The 20,652-nt window shown below is 39.4% G+C and overlaps 1 protein-coding gene across 2 annotated transcripts in view; it reads right to left on the bottom strand.

The window, feature by feature from the left end:
- Positions 1-20,652, bottom strand: part of cables1 (Cdk5 and Abl enzyme substrate 1) — a 24,487-nt gene extending 3,835 nt beyond the window's left edge. The window contains exons 1-7 of one of the 2 annotated variants that reach the window (XM_054759337.1): positions 19,516-20,652; positions 9,939-10,010; positions 9,759-9,851; positions 7,949-8,026; positions 2,695-2,800; positions 1,884-2,040; positions 1,386-1,489 (exon numbers count right to left, since the gene is read on the bottom strand). In XM_054759337.1, coding sequence (XP_054615312.1) covers positions 1,386-1,489; positions 1,884-2,040; positions 2,695-2,800; positions 7,949-8,026; positions 9,759-9,851; positions 9,939-10,010; positions 19,516-20,084 — 1,179 coding nt within the window. In that variant the 5' untranslated portion in view covers positions 20,085-20,652. The remainder of the gene's footprint in view (positions 1-1,385; positions 1,490-1,883; positions 2,041-2,694; positions 2,801-7,948; positions 8,027-9,758; positions 9,852-9,938; positions 10,011-19,515) is intronic. The other variant, XM_054759345.1, reaches the window with a different exon arrangement.

Below are 20,652 nucleotides of genomic sequence, written 5' to 3'. Positions count from 1 at the left end.
TTGGAGGATTACCTACCTATAGATTGCTGCTTTATTTTGAAAATCATTTACTAATAATAACTCTTAAAGAGAATTTGGGGAGAAAAAACATTGTTCTCTTAAATATAACGAAACTGTAGCCCTGGGGGCCATTTTTTTTTTATTTGCCTGTGGCACACTGCAGAAATAAAATAAAATTAAAAAAAAATAGAGAAATGCAGCAAATGGATGGAGAAAACTGTGAAATATTGATTCAAAGAATAACGACACATAGCTTTGTTTTTAAATATATATATATATATCAAAGTGTCCCACCGCATCCTTTTGATTTGTCAGTATGCGGGCATAGGTGGAAAAAGTTTGGACACCCCAGACTTAATGAATGCACCACAAACAATAAAGAGTCAAACTCAGTAAAAGTTGCATAACATGCTCTAAGCACTTTAATAAAGCATGCATTGTGACACTGTGCTGCGCACACACACACACACACACACACACACACACACACACACACACACACACTATATCTAAGGTAATACTAAATGCCTTACAAAAACTGTACGAACGTAAACACCACCTCCTTTAGCTTCCAGGTCGTGCCGGTAAGTGAGGAGGAGGAATGTGAGGAATGTGATGTTTCCACTGCCTCTCTCAACACAATGACCATTCTTGTCTTTTGTCATGAGAGGAAAAGACATAAAACACAGCCTGGCCTTGACGCAGCCGTCAAATACGAGCCAGTAAGTCTGATCCAGCCAACCTTGGCTGATTAAAAGTATCCACAACATGAGCTGTCCAAAGTGTGGCCCGCAAGCCGCTTGTGGCCTGCAGCTCGTAGGTTATAAAAGTAGGGGTGTCCAAAGTACGGGCCGGGGGCCATTTGCGGCCCGCGGTTTGCTTTTTATTGTCCCTCGTCTGGAGTTGTATGTTTTCTTGTTGAAATAATTAAGCGCTGTATATTGGATTGGTCTGAGCGGGGTCCAAGTTTGGACACCCCTGGTCTACGATATGTGTTCCAGGCATGCCCGGCTGGGAGGAGGACCCGTGTTAGGACATGCTGGAGGGATTAGGTCTCACAGCTGGCCTGGGAACGCCTTGGTGTCCTTCCGGTGGAACTGGAGGAGCGGGAAGTCTGGACTTCCCTACTTAGACTGCTGCTCCCACAACCCGGTGAAGAGGAAGAAAATGGATGGATGGATGGATGGTCTACAACATCCTCCTTTCAACACATGCACAGAAGGAGGTTTTGAAACCTTCCCTGTGTTATTACCACAGTGGGAAAATGCAGGAGGAGGATCCCGAACGGCCAAAATAATTCAGATATCATCCGTGAAACCACAGAACAGTACGAGAGAACCATGTCATGTTCCTTTCTGCTGTTGGTGTTGCCTTCACTGACTCACCATGTACGAAGGGAAGATGAGCACTCGCTTGTGTTTCCCACAAGGCCACTGGGGGTCATCTAGAAGGTTAGGGTCGTATTCTCGAAAGTCGCTCAGATCGTTCCCTAAGATCACAACAAAAGTGATAAAAAGGCGGCCTTTTGTGCAAAAGTGAGTTTTTAATGATGTTGGAACAGTAATGTGTGTCCCCCTTCCGGCTTATTAGCACCAATCGTGACAAATATCTTTCAACTTCCTCACTTTTTGAGATTACAAATGATGTCATGAGGGACAATCCTCCACTTGAGGCTTCGCTACACACCTAAAAATAAAGGCCGGAGCTCTGCCAACTATCCACCAGCCACCGTCATGTTTGATCGTGTTTTTCATCAGTGATTAGGCCAACCTAGCACGATGCTGCCACTCCTGAATGTTAGGTTATGTGTGTGATGTACGGCATCTGTTACGTTGGAGTGTGGAGTTGAGGCGGATGTAAAAAGTATGACCAAGACTACCAACCTGTGTCCAAGCTACTCTGGTTGCTGTTAGCGCGGGCCAGACTGAGGCTGCGGTGGCTGGCGTTACGAGACTGAGAGAAGGACGAGGTGGAGTCGATGGTGTTCCTGCGTCCACCCAGCACGTTGGTGGGGTACAAGAACTGAGTGTAGGACACCGTCTGCACACACACACACACACACAATTTTCCTTCATGTGCATTACAGAATAAAATTTGCAACATCCAAGTCAACTTTTTAATGACAGAATAATCAACATCTGTTTTTACGTATTTCGTTCCTCCATAACTTGATTTTTAATAACAACAATTACGATCTTTTATAATAAATGTGTGATTGTTTATGGAATAAATAAAACAATAGCACAATAATGTGTTCCTAATACATTGCAGTGTGAATAGTTACTGTTACAGTAAATAGCTACATTAACTATATTCATTTCAATGCATACTGTAAAATACTAATTAATAGGATTTCTGCATATGAGATTATATGGGTTTAGTAATATAGCAATATTTTGAGATAAATAAAATAAATAACAATATACAGTGTGTGTGTGTGTGTGTGTACACACTCTATACTTAATATTCAAATATGCAGATATACAAACTACATATAAAAACATTCACATATATAAACTACATACATGACTCGTTTGCAATTTATTTTTTATTATCATTTATTTTAATAATACAAGAAGCAATAAATAACATTTCAGAAGTAAATGAATGTAATAATAATAGATTACATTGAGTTTGTTTAGGTGCTGTTTATAATGTGTAATATGCAAAGACATGTTGAAGAAGGTTTCTCACCTTCCCATCAGCCCCTAGCTCCACCCCCTCCAGCCCGATGACCATCTCTTTGGCACTGACGCCTCCCGACGGGTGCCGCTGGCGCCCCGCCTCCATCTTTACATCCCTGATGACGACAACAAGAACCTTTTAGGACTTTTCTTTCTGGCCAGTGACTAAAACGCCATACGTCTGTGGGAAACAAATGGTCGGCCCAAGAAGGAAAGAGCCCGCAGGGTTCTTCAGCACACCAACGCACACTGCTGCTAAGCTACATGAACAAGACGCATTTCGGGTGCGTTCACACTTGTCATGTGTGGTTGGGTTAAAAGGAACTCCGGTGCGTTTGCTCTGCTAGTACGGCTCGTTTGGTTAAGTGTGAACACCATAGGAGACGGGTCTCAGTCCAAAGACACAGACCGGTGTTAAAAACGACAGCAAAAAGCATGCAGAAATGACACATACCTGTGAGTAAGAGAAAATGCTCTGCTCTCTCCCTCTGTGTGTGCGTGACACAACAGTGCTCTTCAAAACTATATTTGAGAAGCTTTTTATGAAATCTAAGACTGTAGCACATGATAAAAGTCATCTACGTATAGAACCCAGCAGACGACGTTTTGATTTGGAATATTGAGTTACGTCATGTTTCGCCTATGTCACGAAAGCTCTTTAAAAGTCCATTTTAGAAGCTGTTTGTTAAATCTAAGCTGGTAAATATAGCTGAATATACACATAACCAACGTATTCAACCCTGTAGACGGCATTTTGGTGTAGAATATTTGAGTGACGTCATGTAATATGTCACGAAACCTCTTTAAAAGTATATTTTAGAAGCTTTTGGGGAAATTTAAGCTGGTAAATTTCACAGAATATAAACATAACCTACATATTCAACCCATCAGACAGCATTTTGGTTGAGAAAATTTGAGTTATGTCACATAATGTGTCATGAAAGCTCTTGAAAAGTATATTTTAGAAGCTTTTTGGGGAAATGTAAGCTGGTAAATATAGCTGAATATACACAGAACCGACGTATTCAACCCTGTAGACGGCATTTTGGTGTAGAATATTTGAGTGACGTCATGTAATAGGTCCCAAAACCTCTTGAAAAGTATATTTTAGAAGCTTTTTGGGGAAATGTAAGTTGGTAATTATAACTGAATATACACATAACCGACGTATTCAACCCTGTAGATGGCATTTTGGTGTAGAATATTTGAGTGACGTCATGTAATAGGTCCCAAAACCTCTTTAAAAGTATATTTTAGAAGCTTTTGGGGAAATGTAAGCTCGTAAATATAGCAGAATATAAGCATAACCTACATATTCAACCTATCAGACAGCATTCTGGATGAGAAAATTTGAGTTATGTCACATAATGTGTCATGAAAGCTCTTGAAAAGTATATTTTAGAAGCTGTTTGGGGAAATGTAAGCTGGTAAATATAGCTGAATATAAGCATAACCTACATATTCAACCCATCAGACAGCATTTTGGTTGAGAAAATTTGAGTTATGTCACATAATGTGTCATGAAAACTCTTGACAAGTATAGTTCAGAAGCTTTTTGTCAAATCTAAAGCAGGACTTACACCCTGACATAAGTGTTACCACACGCACGGGCTCTGCGGTTTTTGGGAAATGTGTTGGCCGTGGCCAGCACGTACAGGAAGTAGGATATCAGAGGAGTTGCAAGTGTGTTTTACTTCTGTAGCAAGTGATTCGTGGCACCCACGTGCTTGCCGCTCGCCCTCGGTTGGTAGCTTTTAGATCGGGAGTGCGGCGTGCGACTTGTGCCTGCTATGTGTGCTTCAGGTAAGGCTGTCGTATGTTTCACTCACGTACCGTGTGTGGGCATCGTACAAGGCTCGTGAAGCCCACTCACTTCGATTGCAAGATGGGCGTACTGGCTTCCTACGCCACCTACGGCTATCGTGACCGTAGAACCAGAGTGTACAGCGGGAAGAGCCATCCGGCGTGGCCGGGTAAGGTGCATTAATGTCGGATACGCTATGTGCTGTCTGCGGGTTTGAAAATCCATGCGGGCAATGTGCATGTCTCTTCCAATTTTCCCCATTTTTGCAGGTAGGAGCACGTACGTCGGGATGTAACTCCCCCTTAAGATGGTAAATAGAGCTGAATATAAAAATAAACAACGTATTCAACCCTACAGAAGGCATTTTGGTTTGGGATATTTGAGTGACGTCATGTAATGTCCAAAGCCTCTTTAAAAGTATATTTTAGAAGCATTTTGTGAAATCTAAGCTGGTAAATATAGCAGAAAAAAAGAACCTCCATATTCAACCCATTAGACGGAATTTTGGTTTGAAATGATTGGTTATTATATGTCACGAAAGCTCTTGAGAAGTATATTTTAGAAGCTTTTTGTGAAAGCTGAGCTGCTAAATATAGCAGACTATACCAATAACCAACGTAGTTAACCCATCGGGCGGCATTTTGGTTTGATATAATTGAGTTATGTCACGTAATACAAATGTCAAATGAAAGTATATTTTAGATGCTTTCATGAAATGTAAACTAGTAAATATAGTACAATATAAAAATAAGTATTCACGCCAGCAGATGGCATTTTGGTTTGTAATATCTGAGTTACCTCACATAATGTTACAAAACTCTGGAAATGTATATTTTAGAAGCTTTTTATTAAATCTAAACACAATATAAAAATAACCTACATGTTCAACCCAGTAGAAAGCACTGTGGTTTGGAAAAATGTAGTTAATATGTCACGAAAGCACTTTGAAAGTATGTTTTAGAAGCTTTTTGTGAAATCTAAGCCGGTAAATACAGCAGAATATAAAATGAATCAACATATTTAGCCCAGCAGTTTTGGTTTGGATTATTTGAATTACATCACATAAAAAAGGTCCCAAAAGCTCTTTAAAAGTATATTTTGGAAGCTTTTTGTGAAATCTGAGCTGGTAAATATAGCAGAATATGAAAAGAACCAAAGCATTCAACCCAGCACACGAACCCAACCAGAAATTGTTAGTTTATGGAAACTGTATGTTCTTCATTGCACAGCCTTTGGTGCCATGACAAAAAATACCAGCGTGAACGCTAAACCAACCGCACCAGAGTTTTATTTGTTATTTTTGGTCTGGACCAGAGTACCGAACCACAAGTGTGAATGCAGCCTGTGTGTGTGAGTGTGTGTAACAGTGTCAGTGTGCATTCGCAGTGACCCCAGAATACTGCCGCTCTTATCTATCCTTCTTCAGCCTTGCCTGGAGTTAAAAAAAAAAAAAAAAAAAACATCTCCCAGATAAACAGAAGACGCAGCATGACCTCACATGACTCTCCTTCTGTTTTGATGACACGTGAGGGTGCTGTTGGAATAAAAAGCGCATCATCGGGTCACCTCTATCAGATGCACATTCTATGATGCATTCCAGTCCATTTTACCACAAAAATAGGCAGCCGAGAGCGAGGAAGGAGAAATGAAAGCTGACGTTGCTTAGTAACATGCGCCATTGGAAACCTGCTTGTCCATGCAGCATGCTCACCGTGCCAAATAAGTAGGAAAAAGGTCAACACAATAAGACACAAATCCTTCATTAGACATCATTAGAGTTGCACTGTTACAATTTTTAACGTTATTTTGTGATTTTACTTCATTAGATTGCAGTAGAGGAGCTGGTAAGTATTGTATGTGAGTAGTTTTACTTTGTTTTATTCCACAGTAGTTCACTTCTTGATTACACTTGTATGTACAACGTTAAAATGTTGCTTAAAACATCGCCTGTATAAAAGGTTGTATGACCCTGGAACAGACTAATTTGGTGTGGGAACATTTCTTTTCTAATCCGAAAAGGAAATGGTGTTTGACGGTGGCGGCGGATTATAGTAGACATGACTGTAAGTGACATGTGTGGCACCTCCTATGGGTTGTGTTCAAAATGCTTTGGAAGACATGCTAGCGTACATACAGTATGTAACACAGCTTTATAGTCATTAGACACATGCTTAATGACTTACGGACAATAAGTTAGGGTGCAAAGACATTTCGCTTGTTGACAGCCATGATTTTCAACCAATCTTTCTTCAATTTTACACACGCTTGTTAATCCCTTAAAGGTGTATAGTCACCCCTTGCTGCATTGCGGTTCAAAAATCACTCCCACTCTACTCTGTCGTGGTTTTTCAAAATGTTATTGATAAATGATAGCTGTTTCGTGGTTGACCATGGCCTGATATTAGTCAACCAATATTGAAAGACAAGTCATATGTAGTATTCTGGTCACCAGGTGTCAGTAATGTTACACTGATGAGACACGACTTGATATTAGATTACGTACACACGGCACGTCGTCAGCCATGGCAAGTCCGACATGCGGTAATATTGGCCAACAAAAAACCTTTTTCAACAACAAAAAAAAAATCAAAATATACTTTTTTTTTGTCATGCTATTAACCAGTTAAGAGAATGTATCTCCGAACTGAGCATAAATAAAAAATACATTTATTAAAATTTGTTTTGTAATATTACCATAAAATGTAGTCTGTTTTATAAAAAAAATATTTATTTTATAATATCTATATAATATTTATATAATATTTAATATAAAAAAACTTACCTTTCCTGTCATAATATAATCTTTAACTAATGAAAGGCATGTATCTCTAAGCATACATCAAAATTAAATAAAGGTAATTTTACATAAAATGGCGTCAGATTTAAAAAATATATATACAGTATTTTACTAACAGTATCTCCAAATGTTAGTTTTGCCTGAAACATACACACACACAGAAAAATAATAATAATAATAAAAATCTTTTTTTTTTTTTAATATATGCTTTCCATTGGACATGTTTATGGTCATATATTATGAGGTATTCCTGTATTCCATTATTTTATTTCTTTCCTTGTTTTGGGATGCTTAAGTCAATTTGATCTAAATATGTACAGGTAACAGCTGTCTTCCAATATCACACAACTACTGTATCAATATCACTGACAGCACATCACATTAGTATTGGATGATAATAATATCTGCTGTCCCACCCCTAAAATAAATATGGAACAATGATCGGCGAATGAAAGCAGTAAAAGCAATTAGCAAGTAGGTTACAGTAAAGTCTAATTATGAAAGGGCGAGAGAAGACTATTTTAAGATGCTTTCAAAAAAAAAAAAAACCTGAGCGTCAAAAGGAGAGCACATTCACAGAGAAGAAGCCATGACGAGGATGAGGAGGCAGAGGAGCACAGACGAGAAGAAGACGGTCATGCTGGAGGATTGGCGGATACGTACCCTGCTTGGCTACAATCTCGATAGGGCAGCACTGAAAATACACTATAGAAGGATCTTCTGCCACTGATTAGGACTATCCTACAAAAACAGAACATGCTAATCAATAGCTCGCCGATATGAGGTGTGAATCAATAAATAAATATAGAATGATTTCATAATTCAGTGTTTGTTTAACCGCTGTACGATAACAAAGAGGCAATGGTTTTAATGTAATGTACGGTGGCTTCACACCCCTTTGTAAAAAAAAAAAAAATATATATATATATATATATATATATATATATATATATATATATATATATATATATATATTTTTTTTTTTTTTTTTTTTTTTTTTTTTTTACTTTACACATTTTTGGGGTAAAAATAGATTGAAACTACTTTCTTATTTTTGGGGAAAAGAAAAATATGGGTTTTTTTTTAAATATTCAAATTATAAAAAAGTATGTAAAAAAAAGTAAAAAAGTATGAACACCGTCTAGAAAATTTGTGTCAAAATAAATAAATAAATAAGAACTACAAGAAAAAAGAAGAAAAAGAAAAATAATAATGGAAATGTTATGCAAAGTGCACTTTTAGGCCTGTGAGTTAAGACATTTTTACAGAAATAAAATTGCTGAAAAAATAAATTTGATTGCCTTTACTGGGGAAAAACTCATCATCAATAATAATAATCTATTTTGGATTTTTGTACTTGAAAAATGAGCTCCCTTTCAAGCACTTTTAGGAGTTAGGATGTAAGTGAACGCCTAATAAATCCTACTTGGATGTTCAAGACATGAAATCCGAAAAAAAAAAAAAAAATTAATTGTAATAGTGAAATAAACTACAATTTTCTTCTAATTTTTAGCATTATATTTTAATCTCCATTTGTCACCACTGATCGGGGAACAATTTTGTGCTTCATTTGGCTTATTAAATATGTTTCCTTACTCAATTAATTGCTAACTGCATTTTCAGAACACACAACATTACACACAACATTGTAATTGTTGTGTGTAAATACAACAAAATACACAAGAGTGCACACAACAATATTATTCTATTTAATTCTATTTTTTTTCCCCAATAAAGTTTTTTGTTTACTTTTTGTCAAATCAATTTGTTTGTATAAAAACGATGACATTTGAAATCTTGGTGTAATTTCATTTAATTACTTAAAACTAACTTTTAAAGTGGTTCCTTCCACTGTACTCTACGCTGTGTGTCCTGTGCACTAATATGAACAAATCAGCACAATCCTGCATCACTGCTTTCCGAGAGTCCAAAGCACAGAGGACGAAAGGGACTCTTACTTTTTAGATAAACACATAACACAACAAAATGTGTTATGTGATGTTAAATGATAAACACAACAAAATGTCCTTCTTTAAACAGCGGATCCCGCCACTTGACCCAACGATTGATGTGTAGCGGCAAAATGAGCACGTGCCGACAAGTTATCGCCCGTGTCAACTGTGTGATGTAAATACAAACTAAATGATAACAGTGAATACTTGGCAAGGACTCCAGATTATTCACACTGATCAAATATACTTAAGACTTAAAAACAAATAGTAAAGCAAATAAAAACTGTATGAAAAAAAAATTATATCTTATTTTTATTAAATGCATGTTAAATGTGACGTGTGATTTCTAAGGATTTCATGCTACGATCACAAGCCTGCACATTTCTTGTGGAAAAATGCAACAAAATCAAAGACAAAAGCTGTGCTGGATCGTTTTACAACTACTGTACATAGTCTTGTTGTGACTAAGCCAGACTGGTGCTTGTAAGGTGATAGACAGACAGCCGTGTTGGCCTTCATACCTTCCGTTACGCATGTCGTGTTGCCGCATGTTCTTAATGAAGTGGACCTTCTTGAAGCTCTTTGGTCGAGGGGAACCTGACAGGGTTCGGCACCTGAAAACAAGCACAGATATGTTTGTTATCTTCACAAAGACATGTGAATGTTGTTTAAAAAAAACAAAAAACAACAGTGTTTCATACCTGCGCAGAGGTGCATTCTCCTCAATGTCCTCTAAGGTTTCCAATGATGAGCGCTGCGAGATGAGTCGACGCCTAGAAGATAGTCATAAATAAATAATACAAATAATAATAAATTTCAAATAATAATTAAAAAAGAATCAATAAAAAATACATAATATTACATGAATAATTAATATAATACAAATTTAAATTCAATTTAATACAATTTAAATTTAAATCAAGATTTTAATGGCATCTACAATTATAAACATCAGCATATCATTGCAATCCTCCAGATACCATGAAAATCAACCCCCCAGTGGCTGAAAGGCAATACAGGATGACGCTGATCGGTTATGACATTACTTCATGGAAAAAAAAGAAAAATATCGGAAACCGTTACAAATTTGGACGCCACGTAAAAAATGGTGCCTTTTTGGGAGTTGAATAACACTGACAGCATTTGCCCAGTAAACACTAACCAGCCGATGCACAAAACACCTCTGAGAACAACAAATATTCTTGTAAAGGCTGAAAAATTTCGAGTTGAAAATCCTCCACCTCACGTAAGACAGAGTGGGGACAGTCAGCCTGGACCTGAACCGGCGTCCACGGGGCTAAGAAACACTTTAACCCAGATGTCAGCCTTTTTCAATAAACGTCTAAACGTATCATTTACGAATGTCCTAAAAACCTAACATCAATCAACTACAGCAATAAGTGAGCGCATGTGTCAACTGTTTTCGGTTAAAGCTCTAACAATGGTGATGAATAAACCAGCCTTCAATGCTGCTAAAAGGACAACAAACTGAGTGTTGCAGTCATTTTTGTCACAAGCAGCATCCATTTTTCACACTTTGCTTGCATGACTCCGCTACCCGTTTAGGCAGCAATCTCACAAATAAGTGTGAGGGTGCAAAATGAGCTTGTGGCCAGGTGTTTACAAGTGAAAACCAAGTCATTCATCTGCCAACAATCCCTCTCAAAGCCAACATTTAAAGGTCCCATATTATAGTATTTGTCAACAAATGTTATTTAAATAAGTGTCACAGGTGATACAATAGTGTGCTGGAAGTGTGTTGTCCAAAATCTCGCTCATATTTCAACCTCATTCCACTTTCTGGCATCTTTGTTTACACATTTTGCCTGGCTTTCACCGTCTCTCTAGCGAGCTCGTTTTTGTCCCACGGGCGAGTTACAAGTGGCTATACTGTTCATAGGATAAATGCTAACTTGTCACTTAACAATCTTGCTCTTTTGTTCTCATTACAATATTTAAAAAACACTAGTTGTGTGTCTAAGTTGTGCAACATAAACACGTACTGTGACCTGCTTTAAGATAGTGACGCTCTCACAGGGGTCTCCAACAAGAACATAAGACTTAAACTGGACTGCCGACTCGGCACCCACCTCCATAGTATGCCCTGTGCGGGTTTGGCCGCCATGATGGTGAGCACAATCCAGAAAAATTGCATTGTAAACATGTCCTCGGCACAATGCTCAGCCATTAATTGGTCTAATAGACGGTCCAAAGGACCAGATTTGTCATTTTTCAATGTATGTGCATGTGTCAATGTATGTGTCATTTCTAACACTGCTTGTGGTAAATACACAGGACATTGGACTCGACTTAAAGTGTATATTTTGTGGGACTCTCCCCACAATATAGCTTTAAGATCATTTATTTCTCTGGGTGATTATATTTGATATTCATATGAGTTAGTCTGAGGCCGCATGGTGGCCGAGTGGTTAGCATGTTGGCCACCCAGTCAGGGGATCTGGAAGATCTGGGTTTGAATCTCCGTTGGGCATCTCTATGTGGAGTTTGCATGTTCTCCCCGTACATGTGTGGTACTCCAGTTTCCTCCCACATTCCCAAAAACATGCATGTTAGGTTAACTGGCAACTCTAAATTGTCCATAGGTATGAATGGGAGTGTGAATGGTTGTTTGTCTATATGTGCCCTGTGATTGGCTGGCGACCAGTCCAGGGTGTACCCCGCCTCTCGCCCAAAGTCAGCTGGGATAGGCTCCAGCATACCCTAGTGATGATAAGCAGCATAGAAAATGGTTACTCTGTTTGACTTTGTTTTGTTAGTCTGTTTGGGGACCTATTATACTCATTTTCGAGCCCTTGTATTGAATTCTGGACTCCTTTTGAGCAGCTACACACACAAAATGCATGAACGGACCTTGCTCAATTTTAATTGAAGACCCATGACATATCACTTGCACTTCAATATGTTTGAATAATGATAGACCACAGTCTACCGCGAAACAGCGATCATTCATTAATTAATTGATAAATAACTGCGATATTGCGAGGGACGACTGTAGTCCACTCACAGCTACAGCTGTGGGTCCAGCTTCTGCTTGGACCACTTGGACCATACGTTTGGTGCTCTTAAACAGGCTCTAAGGACACATTTTACTGTTCGAGCATCATTAAACAGTCCATTTTGTAGTAACAGAGGACCTAATTGTACAATATTTAAGTGTTAGCATCCAACCTGCTGAAACTTCACCCTCTTCCTGAATGCCGTGTTTGAGAGGGAGAGAGATGGTGAAGCGTCGGGAGCGTCTGATTATTAAACAACAGAGCAAAAGACGACAGACTAACAAAAGATGACTTGATCTTCGAGAGTCTCTGGGGATTAAGACCCCCATTAGGAGAGGTAGATGGAGTGAGATAAGTGTTTACACATGGAGCAAAAATAGGCTGGTCAGGCTGCTAAGAGAAAGCAAAGAGTCGTGACACACAACAAAGAGGTTGCTTAAATGGGTCCGACCTCTGCTTGATGGACAGAGTGATGTGGTTCATGCGGTCTTACATCATCCTCATTCAATGAAAACATAATACATGGATCGATGGGTCTGCAAGGTAGTCAAAAGAGCCACATCTGGCTACCGAGCCGTAGGTTCACTACCCCTGATCTAGACATTTAAAAGCGAGACTAGAGACGATAGATTTGTTTTAAATGATAGTAATGTTAATGCATTTTTAAGATTTTAAGAAGATTTTAAGGGAATTTTCAGACCTTAAAATTCAAATGACTGGATTTTTACACTTTTTCACGACCCCACGGATACCCTGGTTTGCATTTTAAATAAATACGGGGCTGTCAATTCTAAAAAAAAATTAAAAAACAAAGAAAGAAAGAAAGAAAAGTAAACACTGAAAATTGGCCATTTAAATACAAAATACTACAAAATACAAGAACTATAACCTGCAGAGGCACTTTTAGACGAAACCTCACAACTTTTACACAGTCTATCGACGAGTGGGATGGCTCTGGATTTCTAAATATGGAGTCGTGTCTCAGGACTGTTGTGGCTTGCTGCAGTACAGCTAATATGAGTCTGTTAACGCTGACAAAGGCAAAAAAATACTACACAATGTTCCCTCGTTTATCTGCGAAGTAGGCAACTTAATATTTTTACAATTATTATATATGTTTGAACCTCTATGTATACACGTTATACACTTTTAGCAGACGGGCATTAACATTTTCTCACGTTTCTCTCGTTTAAACACGCTCAAAAAAGTTCAAACCTTTGTTTGAATTTTAATCATCAACCTACCAGGTTGGACACAAGAAATGATTAAGCGACCCACGCATATTTCACTCTTCTGACCGTGCCTCTTCATCCTGGCACCGTTCCGCTGTACTGTAGTGTTTTTGTATCCTTGCTAAAACATATTGCTCCTGTCATCATATTGTCCTCCTCCTTGAACCAAAAATGTATTTATTCCGTAATGGTGTCCTACAGCTGCAACTTATACCTGGCGGTGATGGTTAACATCCTCCTCTGCCTTTTGGGTGTGACTGCGGGTACCTTTGTCGGTTCAGAACGTTTCGTCGACATTGTGGGTGTTGTCGGGGATAAAACTTGCAAACATACAGCGCTTCAGAGGCACACTGCTAGCAATTGAACATTTATGCAAATTAGGCAAGCCGAACGCATTCTGTACTGCACAGGAAGGCACGGAGGAGAATGACTGACAATGGTCTACAGACCCTTAGCCAATCAGGACGCAGAACACAATGCACGTTCATACGCCGCAAAAAAAAAAAACATACACAAAAGAAATCCCGCAAAACAGCGAGTCCGCGAAGGTGAACCACGATGTAGCGAGGGAATATTGTATATAAATACTATCTGTATTATAATATCTATTAAAATATCTCCATAGAAATCCTTGTTTTTGTTGTATTTTAACAATACCATCTGGCCCTCACGTTGTCTACTGAGAAAAATTCTGGCCCCTGGCTTTGAGTATCAAAAATAAGCATTTTTAGGGCTTTTTATGGGTGTGTCCATTTGTCGGCATTAGCATGGCTCTACTGTACATACATAACACAAACATAACAAATAATAGCAGTCTAACTGGTAGCTGACATGTGAACCACTCATGAGGCCGTGAGGACTTGAAAGCAGCAGCTAGGACGTGCTCTTCCTGCCAAAAGATGTTTTGCCAAGCCTGAAAGAATAACAGTGCAGTGAGCCACTCATTCACTCACACTAACTGAAGTGAGAAAAGCGAGTTTTCTCAGCCAGTCTGACATTAACCGTCCAAAAAACAAAACAATTCCTGCAAGTAGCTTTAATAGATGCTAGACATCTCTGTGCTGTAATACTGATACAGAAGCAATACTTTCCAAAAAGATTATCCTGACAAGGCTGGGCTGTGGCGTATTGCAATAAAGTTATAAGTAATGCTATAAAAGTCAAGTGGACTCTTAGGAAGAAGAGGGGCCGACAGTGCTTAAAACATCTCACACACCAGGAAACACTCTTTCCTTTAAGCCACAGAGGAAAAAAGTCATAAAACAACATGCTGGGCTCCTTTAAAGGGATAGTTTGGATTTTTTAACATGAAGCTGTATGACATCCCCATCAGCATTGTAGTCCAATAACAGCGACTCACCTCCACCTTGGTCTCCTAAGTCCAGTTCTGGTCAGATTTCTGTGATGAAGAATGTAACTCCGCTTAGTTGCTGGGGACATTTAAGTAAAGACTTTGGCTTCTCCAAACAATATGCGTTCAAAAGAGTAGTACATTTGCATCACAAAAATGCTTTCTCAGACCTCACAAAACGCTCGTCGTTATATTTGTCTCCCACCGTATCCCTGAGCACTGTCGCCTGTGCATTCACGTGTATGTGATGAACACACTCGCAGTAATACCAGTAATACTCTTCTTCCGCGACGGAGCACCGCGGCCGTCCTCTTTACGTATGTGTTCCACAGCGGAAGAAGATGCGAGTGTCCTCATCAAATACAGAGACAAAAATAACGAGTGTTTTGTGAGGTCTGATTTCTTTGAGAAGGCATTTTTGTGATGCAAATACTGTACTCTTTTCAACGCATATTGTTTGGAGAAGCCAAAGTCTTTACTTAAATGTCCCCAGCAACTAAGCGGAACTACGTTCTCTATCACCGAAATCCAACCAGAACTGGACTTGGGAGACCAAGTGGGGGCTAAATCGCTGTTAATGGACTACAACGCTGATGGGGATGTCATACAAGTACATGTCAAAAAATCCGACCTATCCCTTTAAGTAAGGAAGTAAATACTTGGGATGAAGACAGCAAGTGCACAAGGAACTACTCTGGAAAAATACCACTGTTAAGTCACGCAAAAATTCTTATGGCTTAGCATACCTCATAGGAACTACTGATTAATTGCATGCTTTGCTTTTTCTTTGGCATTTCCAAAAGGGGGAGGAGCCTCAACAAATGTTAAGAGAAGAATGTGAAAAGAGAACAAGAATATAAACAGGAAGTTACGTGAAGTGGCTTGTGCACCATGACGCGTTATCAGCGTTAAAGGTAGTGTTTTTTTTTTTTTATTTGCGATGGCTAACTTCTGTTTATACCTGAATGACAATACCGGAAGCAGCACATCATCTTTGCGTTACCTTTTTATCATTAAGGTTCCGACTGAGTGTTTTATCGTCTTTACGTCTTAATAGTAATTTCGTTACGCAATAAACGAAATAAATTAAGCCTAAGCCAAGTGGTTAGCTTTTTTTCCCACTTGTGTGACAATTAAGAATGTTAACCAAAAAAAAATCACCTTCGCATTATCTTTTTGTCGTTAAGGTTCAGACTGAATGTTATCGATTTTTATGCCTTAATAGCAAAAATGGTTGACTTATTTTTACACTTGTATGACACCTAATACTGTCAAAAAAAGTACACTTTGCATGACCTTTTCTTCAGACTGTTTTAGCATGTTTATGTCTTTGTAGTAAAGGAGGTTAACTTATTTTTACACTTGTATGACTAGTAACAATGTTAAAACATATCATATTTGCATAACCCCTTCGTCATTAAGGTTTTACTGTTTTACATCTTAATAGTAAGAGCTTAACATCTTATAACACTTGTATAACTAGTAAGAATAGTAAAACAAATCAAATTTGCATTACCCCTTCATCATGAAGGTTCCAACTTTATGCCAAGAGAGTAAAAGGGGAACTTATTTTTACACTTGTACAACTTGTAACAATGTTTAAAAAACACAACTTTGCATTATTCCTTTGTCATTAAGTTTATAACCAAGTGTTTTCTATTTTTTTATGACTGAATAGCAATAGTAGTTAGATTATGTTGGCACTCGTATGACAAATAATGTAAAAAAAAAAAGAGTCAACTTTGCATTACCCCTTGATCATTAAGGTTAAAAGCAAAAGTGGTTCGTTTATTTGTACACTTGTGTATATGACGAATAAAATGGTGACAATTACACCAGACATTTCACTCAATTTCCTTCAAACACTGTGCGAAAAATGATTTCTCTGACTGTTCTGAACTCCTGTTTCCTTGACTGTGTTATGCAATTCCGCGGCTGTACGAGCTGAACTTCCCATAGCTGACACCACATAGTGTTAGGCACATAGTGTCACACCCAAGTAGTACACTCCATATTGCCTTATCATTGAATCAATTTTGAATACTATTCAAAAGGCAGCAGTTTTATCCTGGAAGTGATTCATTTCATGAGAACAACCATAGAAGCTCCATTATACTGCAGTAGTTCCTCTGTTGGTGTTTTGGCACCAAAAGCATCCTGGAGTCTTCTTATGTAATCATGTGAAGATGCCAAGCATGACCTCAGCACTCTTAGCACCATCGTGCAAACAGCCCAAAGCGGACGCTTGCTGGAATATCTCGTGCTGCTTGCTTTAACGCCAGACAACAAGACATCATTGCAGCATCAAAACCTGATGAGACAACACCTCTAAAGTCAAAGGTGGAGCAGATGATGAGCTCGATGGAAAAACGTCAGCCATCATTTTCATGCATTCACTTCTCAACATCCAGTTAGGCGCTGCTTTGCAACTTCCTGAATGGAAGTCAGGCCCCAAGCCAAGAACAAGTCTGAGGGGAGAGAGTATGAATCTGCGGTGCCCCTGAGAGAGGAAGTGGAAGGAAAAACAGAAAGAAAGAAAGTAGAGAAAGGCTCTCCCAGTCAGTCGCCTCTCTGGGCACCTTTCTAGCAGCTGACCTTATGGAAGACAAACCCCAGCACCGTGTAAAGCAGCAAATAAAAATATTCTCTAGTTCTCTAGAGATGTGTGAGTTGGAGATACATACAGTATATTTGCAAAAAAGCAAACGTCAAATTCCTGAAAATTACATTTTTGCATGGGCGGGCGACATTTTGGTCTCAGCTCCTTAGAAAAGGGACGTTTCCCGAGTGACGTCGGCAAAGGTGCAGCGCTCAACTAACGCCTAGTAAACATATACATATTTATAATTACAATTATCATATTATCATCACACAAATCTAATAATAATAATGTCAGACAATGTACGAATCAATGTGCATATTATTGTGTGCATATTATTATAAAAAACAACAATAATATAATAATACTATGATAACAAAAAATGACAAATAATTTCTTATGCATACATTGTTGTTAAAATGTATATACTTTTTATAAATTGTATTTGTTTTTAACCAAATGTACTATGTATAAGCAGGGTCAAACCTCATTCAAACCAGATATGATCCACGTGCATTTGACAGCTACAATGTATAGAAAATCCCATAACATGTTTGGATGCTTATACAGTATGTCTCATCAGCTCAGGCTGTGTTTAGGTAGGATTTTATTACAAGTTCAAAACTGTAGCCAATCGCTCATCGATTCTGCAAGTGAAAAATGTCTACGCCTCGGTGGATGGCTGTGTTCTCATATTTTTTAACGATTGTGTTCAATACAAGCAGTCACAGACGATACATCGTGGATCACGTGGTATCCAACTATCCCTTAACTACAAAAACTGAGGAGCTAGTCCATTAAGATGGGGAAGAAATGAGAGTTTTAGGACCAAGAGATGTTCCTCTGAGTGGTTTGTGGCAGCAGGTTCTGCCATTGAGAAGTACCACACAAATGTCAGTGACAGCTGTCAGACTAAAAGGACATCCATTAGGAGAAGCAGCGAGCTTCTGGTTTGTGTATGTACACCTTATGGTGTCCAGTTACAACATGTTTACATGGATGTGGCAGCAGCACTCACATTCACTAAAAATATATTTAAGTGCCAGTAAATTTGACAAAGCACATGCACCCACTGGGCACGTGCAAGGGAGCGAATAAGGAAAGCGGACACAGGACTAAAAAACACCTGCACAATCCGAATGACGGCCAATGTACTGTACTGTACTGCGTCGGAGTTGAGTCTCATATTTGGGTTACTTTAGCTACATGAGACGGGCAAGAAGACATTAGAAGTAGTAATTGTGTCAAGGCACATACAGAAGACAGATGTGAAGTAGGGGAAGGAACGGGGACACGGACTAAAAAAAATAAGGGCTTACATCAGCACAATATGATGAGATTCAAAACAAGAATTCCATTAGAAATGTTGCCCTTTTAACAACGTTTACTATTGTGGCTGTACTTTATTATAATGTCATTATAATGTATGTAATGCTGTTTCTAATATTTTGGTCACTTTATCTCAGTAATTTTGAAAAGCACACAAACTGGGCAGATGGCAGCAAGGAAAGTTCATAAAATTAACAGGGAATGCAGTACATCTGCATGACTAATGAGAGCCAATACACAAGTTTCATTTCATTCTTTTAACAGATGTTTACTGTTGTTGTACTGCATTACAAGCACAATGAGAGCTGTTTCTAATATTTTGGGCTACACGAGACAGGCAAACCACAATAAAGTAACAAAAGGTGACAAATCACACACACACGGGACACGGGAATAAAAAATATGACGGCATGCAATGCAAGAGTCCCATTAAAAATGTGTCCCTTTCCATTGTTTACTATTGTGTTTGTACTGTACTGTATCCTGATGCTGAGAGCAGTTTGGAATATTTTGGTTACTCTTCTGGCTACATGATAGAGATAATCATTAGCAAGAGCCATCTACACCATAAGATGCAAAAAAAACTGCAAGGTTAGAGCTTCACTAATCATCAATTTAAAGAAACTGCGTGAGTGCATGCTTGTAATGCTTAAAAGTCTCCTTAAGGGTGTCTAAGGGGGATTATGTTGCTTATTATTTCCAGTTCAATGTGCAAAGTTGACTGTTTAAGTCAGTGCTGACATGGTTTACCTTGATCTCTGCAGCTCTATGGCAGAGTTGGCTATCTGGCCGCCCTCCAGGCAGTAGTTTTGGGAGCCTTGTCTGGAGTACGGTGCTGGTACGATCCCCTGAGTGTAGGTCTGCAGTCTCCCCCTGGCCGAGGCTGGCAGCGCCGTAAAAGGCGAGCTGAAAGTGGCCGGAGCGAAGGCGTTGCCCTCGGCGGACTCTGCGGCAGCAGGAGCCGCCGAAGCCAAAGGAATAGTCCGGCTACTCGCCAGGAGAGCCTGGTTCCCCAAGGAGAGCGCCTGGACGGTGGAAGTGGTTGCAGCAGGAGCGGCGGTGGTGGTAGTTATAATCGCTCCACACGGGGCAGGGGTGGCAGCCGTAGCAAGGAAGCTGTGTCTAGTCCGGGCTTCCAGCGAGCTTTCCTCGGCTTCCTCCTGGTGGTCTGCGGCGTCCTGCACGGGTCGTCCATCCAGGGAGATGTTGGTGAGGAAAGACAGCGCCGCTTGCCTCCGTCTGGGGTCGATGCGTTTCCGCGTCTGCTCGATGCCGTGCAGCGTGGCCGTGGATGTGCTGCTGCTCGCGGCCGCCGCCATGCTCCGCGTCCCGCCCACGGAGCCTCAATCCTCTCACCTGCAGCACATCAAACTGAAAACGTGTGCGTGGGTGTGTGAGACTATATTTGTATATGTAAGTGTGTTTGTGTGTTGCTGCGGCCTGTCTTTTAAGTGCACGCGTGGAAGTGGGTGAAAACAGGCAGGTCACGTGTGTGCAGTATTGTGGCAGCACAGGGAACATTTTGGACCAATCAGATGTCAGGAACTCATGTAGGCTTTGTACCACCTTTTCCAAACTGTGAAAGCACATAGTAACACTAAAGCTACATGATACCATCTATTTACATGCATTTAACATTACATATTGTAATTACTATTATTTCTGCAGTATTTTGGTACATTTTCGTTACTTCCTGGTTTGCACAAGGCGCAGTTGTTTACACAGCGATCAATGGGTGCTGACTGACAGAGGCTCTGTTTGTTTGAGAAGAAATAGATCAAGTTCTGTGCTCGCTTCCAAATGAGCAAATGTGCAGCAACTGTGACTCCTAGTGGTCAAAGTGGATAATGTCTTTATGTCTTTAAGTTGGCAAACTACGTCCCCTAG

This window comes from Dunckerocampus dactyliophorus, chromosome 2 (assembly GCF_027744805.1).
Source record: "Dunckerocampus dactyliophorus isolate RoL2022-P2 chromosome 2, RoL_Ddac_1.1, whole genome shotgun sequence".
Classification (NCBI taxonomy): domain Eukaryota; kingdom Metazoa; phylum Chordata; class Actinopteri; order Syngnathiformes; family Syngnathidae; genus Dunckerocampus; species Dunckerocampus dactyliophorus.
The sequence above is the reverse complement of the archived record's forward strand: the minus strand, read 5'-3'. Positions and strand labels throughout refer to the sequence as shown.